Source organism: Podarcis cretensis (assembly GCF_951804945.1).
Source record: "Podarcis cretensis genome assembly, chromosome: 5".
Lineage (NCBI taxonomy): Eukaryota > Metazoa > Chordata > Lepidosauria > Squamata > Lacertidae > Podarcis > Podarcis cretensis.
In genome coordinates, this window is record NC_137174.1 from 65,806,215 (window position 1) to 65,814,234 (window position 8,020).

Genomic DNA, 8,020 nt, shown 5'->3' on the forward strand with positions numbered 1-8,020 from the left:
CGAGCCGTTGTCATGGTGACGAGTTGGATGCTGGCGCGCGTGCGCCGCGCTGCGGCTGCAGCCGATGCAGAGGAAAGTAGGAAGCAGTGAGGTCCTTAGGGCCTCGGAAGAAGGGAGGAGCCGCGGTGCGTACGCAGGCCGGGCAGAGGCCGGGACTCGGTTTCTCCTTCGCCTGCCTTAGTCGCCCTGCTCGCCTTTGGAAACAAACTGTTTTTAAAAGCTGAGGCGCTGAGAGGGGTCTGAGAGGGATGCTCTCCTAGGTGGCGAAATGCGAGTTTCGCTATTCAGTGCACAGTGCCACTCAAGCATGCCGTTGTGAAGCCACTGGCAGTTTTTAAAATCTGAAGTGGGATCCTGTTTCATAAGCGGTTTTAAACTTCTTGGTCCTTTTAAACACCGCTAACGTGTCTCAATAGCTTATCAAAATAAAAAGTTGGCTCACTGGGCATGAATGAATGTGGTGTCTTCTGACTCAGCCTACAGCAGGATGTCTTACGTGGCAAAGAAGTGTGGCATCAAATTAAATCCTCCCTCTATTGTTTTAATCTATGAAGATCAGCTCAGGAATAATATACGCAAGCGGATCATGCCTATCCGGAATTTCTCCAAGTTCTCAGGTATAGCATGCTTATTTTTCTAACCTATCGCTGGTTCCTTCCCCAAATAGGCAAGTTCAGATACTGCTGCCACCACAGGAGTTTGTCTAGCACAACCTTCACCAAACTGGTGCCCTCCAGATGTTTTGAACTACACTTCCCATCAGCTCCAATGAGTGGCTGTTAGCTAAGGCTGATGGGAAGTGTAGTCCAAAACTTCTGGAGGGCACCAGGTTGATGAAGCCTGATCTAGCAGCTCAGCATTGGAGATGGTGGACAATCCAATATGCAGGGGGAAAGGAATAATTCCTTAAGCACAGGTGGGAATACTGGCAACAATCTGTAAACTACACATTGTTTAGTTATCATTGAATACACGTGACCACATTCAGGATTGCGTTTGAGAAAGGTACTGCTTCAGCCATTTAGTTCTTAAGCTTTTGTGCGTTTTATAGTGGAATTTGGCTTTTCATTCTACAGAAGGCAGCAGGTGTGATATATATATAGTCCGCATCTCCCTCTGTTCCTCACAAATAGGCGTGAAAGAGGTGAGAAATAGTCCTCAGAGACATATATTTCCGGATTAGCTTTAGGAAAAACATTTTTAAATGCATATTTACAAATAAACAAAATTATGAATTTTTGTTACCTGGACTTTTTGTCTTTTCATTGGTGCAGATTGCAGCAGGGCAGCAGAACAGCTAAAGAATAATCCTCGGCACAAGACTTATTTAGAAGGTGTCTCAATGGAACAGCTACAAAAATTACACAATTTGCTGAGATGCCAGTTGGGGGGACAAAATCTGACTCAGGGTCTGGAGCAAATTCAGCGGGAAGAAACAATTGACCCAGAAGAGGACCTGAACAAACTAGATGACAAGGAGCTAGCCAAAAGGAAAGAAATTATGGATGCATTGTTTGAAAAGAACAGGAAAAAGAAAGATGACCCTGATTTTGTCTACAACGTAGAGGTGAAGTTCCCACAAGAAGAGCTTGAAGCCTGTGAGTGGGATGATGAATCAGATGATGAGTTTTGATCCATAATCAAGCCGTGGATTGATGAGTCTTCTCATATTGGGAATATATATCTCATGCCCCTTCATATTTTAGCAACCAAACTTGAGTAATCAGTCAGCTGCTACATTTTATACTGTGAAATTAGATCAAGACTTACATTTTTTAAAAAAATGTAAACATGTTAATGAAAAAGTGTTCGGGGGTGCTTGATGAAAAAGATACAACCAGACTCAAAAGAGTTTTATATAGACTGTATGCTAGTTCTTTGCCATTGTAAATAAAACAATGGATCTACTTCAGTACTTCACACTGCAGCATTAACTTTGCAAAAAAATTAACTCTGCAAGTAATTGATGTCTTATTTATTGTTTTGCAATGTTGTTTAATTACCAGAGGTGCCAGTTTGTCCGTTGAACTTCCAAACTTTCAGTTACCTCTCTATTTTTTTTAATGCATCAGAATATGAGCTACAATAGTTGATAGTTTAATATTACTGTTGATAGTTTAATATTACTGTTTCACACTGAAGTGATACCGTTGTTTTTTGTTTTTGTTTTTAAAGAATTGCTTTTGGGGAATCACAGTGAAACCATTTATTTTTAAGTATGCAGGGCTGTGTTGAAACTAATGCTCTTAAGTTATTGTTAACATGAGGTTTTTGGGGTGTGATAAAGAATGATTTAGAAGTCAAATTAACGAGCAGTCCTAAAGCCAGCTGAGAGGCCATTAAAAACATTAAGCAGCATTGTGCTAGCAAAGAGGGAGTCCTTACTACACTAGCAGAAAGCACTGCTAGCATATAAAAGTAATAGGGGAGGAGGCAGGGGAAAAACTGCTCTCCCCCTTTCTACCTTGATTGGAGCAAAGGAAGTGATTATTCCTTTGCCACAGAATCAAACAGACACTAACTTAGGATTGTTCTGTTTCAGTTAGTCTTTTATGTGGTGCTAATAATGGATGCTTTATTGTGATACTAAAATGATATGCTTTCTGTTTCCATTGTTATGTAGTCAGACCTAAAGAAACAACTGTACAATAAAGTAATTTTGAAAAACTGAAAGAGTTGGTAATGTTGACAGAATTAAATGATGTCTGATAACAAGAATGACAGGTGTATGAAATCATGGCAACAATAGACTACTTTTTAGAAAAGGTTATTGAGTCTGCCTAAAGAATGTGTTAGCCACTGTATATTTTTTTTCTAAGGGCCCTGCAGGTGAGCTACTGAATAGTGTAATAAATGTGCACTAGTTTTCCCTTCTCAGTTTCACCTCCATACCTGGGAGTCCAGCTAAAACAATGTGAAACTGAAAAGGCACTTCTGATGCTTCACCAATGCAGTTCTCTTGTTTATTGACCCTGTTGTGGGTCCCATTCTGTAGAATTTTAACCCAGTTTGGGAAAGGGTGTGTGTATGTAAGTTGGGCTCAGAGAATACACAAAGACACCACAAAATATATATTTATACACACACACAAACACACACACATTCAAATTCAAAAATGTACCCCAAGACACATGTATGCAAACTATAAATTTCAAACATATATAAAATTTGGTCTCCAGAGGGCAATGTTTTATTACTTAACTACTCACTTTTGGCAAATTTCTTCACTTTGCAGGAACCTCAGAACATTTAAAAGTATCTCTCCAGGCACAGAGCAGCTTAGGAATAAGTTGTATTGCTCCTTGGACACTGTACACTCACGAGTGTTTGGAAAAGTATTAAAACTGATTAATTGGATTTTTTAATTTTTATTTACTTGACAGGAGGCCTTTTTCAGTAAGACATATACTTGTGATAGAAAGTTTCTTTGTGAAGCCAATTACATTCTAACTGTATAGCCTGCAACATGATAAAAGAAATGAACACTCAATTTGTTTTTATTATTGCTTGTTAGCCGCCCTGAGCCCGGCCTTGGCTGGGGAGGGTGGGGTATAAATAATAATAATAAATAATAATAATAATAATAATTAGATGCTAGACCTCCTTTATAAAAAGAGTACATCTGGTAATGTTAGCTGACTTCCTATTTTATGAGGCCAAAGTTTAAGTTATATTTAAAATGTCTAATAGCCCAATCAGAAGAAAGACAAAGAGATACAGTATTGTGAAAGATTATTATTATTATCCCAATGTATGTATTGCAGTTACAGTCTTCAAGGTCATCCCTTGCATGTACTGTATTGAGATTGTTTTTTCCAAACCCAGATGTTTAAATTTTGGAACACCATCCAATCAGCATGCAGCAGTGGTCAGATATGTTCCCACTTGGTCAGCCAGCCACAGAATTGCTAGGCTGCACTCAGATGAGGAATAAATGGAAGTAGGGTGTGAGGATATAGCCTGCTCAGAAAATGATCACCGCAAACACAAAATGTGTTAACAAGCTTCTATACCCACAGTGATTGTAGATGTATAATAGGTTACTTTTTATATTTAAAAATTGACTTTTCTGCAGTAAGGGGAAATTAAAAGTAAAAGATGTGCCAGCTGACCATATGATGATGGTGTGTGGATGCTGCCAAAAATTGCATGCATAAAGAATACCAATTTCTCAGTAAGCTGCAATCCATAGACTCCTTTCCCCAAAAATATTCGCAGCACGAATCCCGTTGTTTAGAGTAGGGACCTATGAATCTGCCAGTTTCAGTTGTCTTAGGTTTCTCATTTTTCCAAACTTAAATTCAGTTCTCTACATTTCCACAGCAGTTTGAGATTTCTTCCTTTTAAAAAAATCTCATGAACAGTTACCAGCATTTTAGTGCACGTTTCTCCTCATACACCCATATTTGGAAGCAATGACCCCTTGTTGTTGTTTAGTCGTTTAGTCGTGTCCGACTCTTCGTGACCCCATGGACCAGAGCACGCCAGGCACTCCTGTCTTCCACTGCCTCCCGCAGTTTGGTCAAACTCATGCTGGTAGCTTCAAGAACACTGTCCAACCATCTCGTCCTCTGTCGTCCCCTTCTCCTTGTGCCCTCCATCTTTCCCAACATCAGGGTCTTTTCCAGGGAGTCTTCTCTTCTCATGAGGTGGCCAAAGTATTGGAGCCTCAGCTTCACGATCTGTCCTTCCAGTGAGCACTTAGGGCTGATTTCCTTAAGAATGGATACGTTTGATCTTCTTGCAGTCCATGGGACTCTCAAGAGTCTCCTCCAGCACCATAATTCAAAAGCATCAATTCTTCGGTGATCAGCCTTCTTGATGGTCCAGCTCTCACTTCCATACATCACTACTGGGAAAACCATGGCTTTAACTATATGGACCTTTGTTGGCAAGGTGATGTCTCTGCTTTTTAAGACGCTGTCTAGGTTTGCCATCGCCTTTCTCCCAAGGAGCAGGCGTCTTTTAATTTCGTGACTGCTGTCACCATCTGCAGTGATCAACCCCTTATATAATGCAATTACCTATATATGTTATTTTAACTCATAAATAGATTTTTAGGTACTTTCCCCCCAATATATGCATTTTTTCCATATTTGGTTGGAGAACTGCATCACAAAATTTGAAGAAGTGTGAATTTCATAAGATAGTTGTGTTTTGCTATGCATATTGGTTGAAAAGTAGGAATTGGATAGTTTTTCATGAAATTACAAACAAATTCTCCATCAGTTCAGAGGAGCAAGAAACTGACATGAGAGCAGCAATGAAGCAGAAACGAGATAAGAGGATGCAGAGTGGAGTGGAAGGTGGGATTAAGGAAGCAAGTGGTCCAAATAAGGGATGCTTATAAGACCATCTGAGAGGCCTAGGAATAGGATGCAGGTAACAAACGTCAAGAGAGAATGACTGGGAGAAGCAAACTGGGAGTGGTGGGATGGAGTTTAACTCTATCTGCAGTTATCCTGACAAAACTATCTTTGCATTTCAAGGGAGGCTCCCATTGCTGCCAATTAATGCATTCACACAATTAACAGGGCATCTAGTTTGGTCCTAAGCCAGCAGGCAGGGCTGCGATGAAGGAAAGGGAAAGGAGGGAGATCAGAGCTGACTGAGAACACAGAAGGGAAGCTTGGGCTGGCATTCAACCTATCACTCCTACGGCCCACATTATTGGCTATATTTCCATATGCATTCCCATCATTTGGTGTGCATTGCACTAGTGGCTAGAGGGTGGGACATGGGCATAAGTGTGGAAAAATAATTATTTTAGGAATTGGGTGCTGATAGGTATCTCTATATCACATTACAGAGCTATCGAAGGATTTTGTGGAATCCTCATCGACAAAAGCGTTTGGGGCGGGGAAAACTAGGCTGATCAAAAGCAGCCACAAATCATTTGGGATAAATCAATCTGTCTGTGAAATAGATGAAATGGAGGGGGATTTGCCAGTTGAGCCACATTCTTTAATGGTATTTTTAACATACATTGATTGATTGATTGATTGATTGATTGATTGTGTACTGCTTTTCCTTGAGGCACTCCAGTCTCTGTTTCATGCCTCTCCTCCTCTCACAAAGATTCTAGAAATGGACCACATAAAACACCAGCAAGCAAACTTGTGGCAGAAAGAAAGTGCAGCAGCATCGTGCGGCAGAAGGGAAAAGCCACTGAAAGAGCATGTAAAGAAGCATTGAGGTAAAGGCAGCTGGAGGCTAGCCAAATACTGTACATGAGGGTAAGCTCAGCTGGCTGAATATTGTTGTTGCACAAAGCAGGGCAATGCACTGATGTGGCCCACACTGTAGGCACATGTTGAAAACCTAGACTCCATATCTGGGTTGCATACGTACCAAGCATTTAAAGTGCACAACTCCCCCCCCCCCCAAACTATGTGGGGAACTATAGTTCATTATGGGTGCTGGGAACTGTAGCTCTGTGAGAAGTAAAGTACAGTTCCAAGAATTATTTTGGGGAAAGTCATGTGCTTTAAATGTATGGGTTATCAGCTGATCATCAAGGCTTCTGTGCACAGTGCCATGCAAGAACAGCTCGCCTGACACCGCTGCAGCATCAAGTGATTGGCAGGTGGGGGAGACAAGGGTGGGACCTGCCAGTTGGATCCAGTTCTGCCCCCGCGATCTAGAGGACTGTAGGAAACTGGAGGTAGTAATATAAAGGCATGTTAAGGCTGTTAAGTAACTCTGTGACGGGAAAACTACAGTGCACAGAATTCTTTGAGAAAGAACGAACGTGTTTTGAGTGTACTTTAAAGGTATAGTGTGTACACAGCCTTGAAGTCAAACATGTGGAGCAACTTCGCTGAAAAGTGCTGTGTTTGAGGTTAGCAGAAAATTGTACCCGGGGTGGTTGACTGGTGGTGCCTCATTCACACATGAAAGCTTTCAGTGTGCTGACCTCTAGGCTCAAAAAGTTCAAAAGGACTCAAAGGCTAGCCAATCTAGACCAGCTCCTTGTCAAAAACCTGGGCCATTCCACTCACTAGCCCCCTCACCCCAGATCAGGGTTTCAGTCTGAGCCACAAGCTTGGGACATGAGCCCAGGCCTTCAGATGATTCAGCTCCTGCCTTCACAGAACTTCTTTTAGCTTTCCTTGTAACTGATGTGGTTTCTCCATCGGTGTACTTTGATCAGATAAAACGCAAAGTTAATTCCTTTTTCTCCCTAACCACCTACCAATTTTCTGTTGGGCAACACCCGATGCCGATTCTGCTAACCACATCCTGAACTGAGTAATTTTTTTCCCTCTAACAAAAGCAGAACCAGTTAATCTTCGCTGATCGTACTACAGAGGAAGCTAAGACATCTGCCTAATACAGGAAAAGAGGCACAGTCATTTCTGGCATCTCCCAGCACATCAAAAATAACAGGGCATTTTGTACCACCATACTCAGTTTGGGGAGAGCAACAATGAAAACATTGGGAGGAACAGATGCCAGCAATTACAGTCTATCTCCTTTTCAAGGCACCTTTTGCAGTTTATTAAAAGTTTCAATTAACCTAACCAATCCAACAGTTAAACATTACAACCATAATGTTTCTATATCCAGGAGTCTGACTTGGCTCCCACAAAGAATTCTTTTCCTGGCACTCCCAAGACCCCATCCATTTTTGTAGTGGCAGAAAAATGAGAGGAGAATAAAGTTGGCATGGTGCTGTGCTGGACAAATACAATTAAATCTCTCTCTCCAGATGTTTGGTGGGGGGCTGCTTGTCAGACTTTGTGTGTCTGTGTCCTATATGGTTGCGCATGCGTATGTGCAAGAGTATTCATGCAATCGTGTGGGGTGACTACATCCATCACTGGCATATGACTACTACTGGTCAAGGCTGAATGTGTCTCTCAGGCCAAAAATATTTAGCCACTCCTGCCTTAGAATTTATTCACTATTTACCCTGCACGTAAAACAAGTAAGTCTCAGTCACAGTAGCCTAGTGGTGTCGCCTTGAAGACTGTGCTAATTATGCATGACTTTTCACAGGAAACAATATTCTTCTTCA

At 41.4% G+C, this 8,020-nt stretch overlaps 2 protein-coding genes across 5 annotated transcripts in view; both read left to right on the top strand.

Moving 5' to 3' along the window:
- WDR53 (WD repeat domain 53) overlaps window positions 1–8,020 on the top strand; it is a 374,347-nt gene that overhangs the window by 338,122 nt on the left and 28,205 nt on the right. The gene's annotated exons all lie outside the window — the stretch shown is intronic.
- CEP19 (centrosomal protein 19) lies at window positions 29–7,698 on the top strand. 4 transcript variants are annotated; one of them, XM_079977322.1, is made up of 4 exons: window positions 29–617; window positions 1,275–2,724; window positions 5,230–6,196; window positions 7,277–7,698. In XM_079977322.1, the coding sequence occupies exons 1-2, from the start codon at window positions 452–454 to the stop codon at window positions 1,631–1,633; spliced, it is 525 nt and encodes a 174-aa protein (XP_079833448.1). In that variant the 5' UTR covers window positions 29–451; the 3' UTR covers window positions 1,634–2,724; window positions 5,230–6,196; window positions 7,277–7,698. The 4 variants fall into 4 exon arrangements, with proteins under 4 accessions (XP_079833448.1, XP_079833447.1, XP_079833445.1 ...); XM_079977321.1 differs by having other exon boundaries at window positions 5,230–5,382; window positions 6,079–7,698; XM_079977319.1 differs by having other exon boundaries at window positions 5,230–7,698.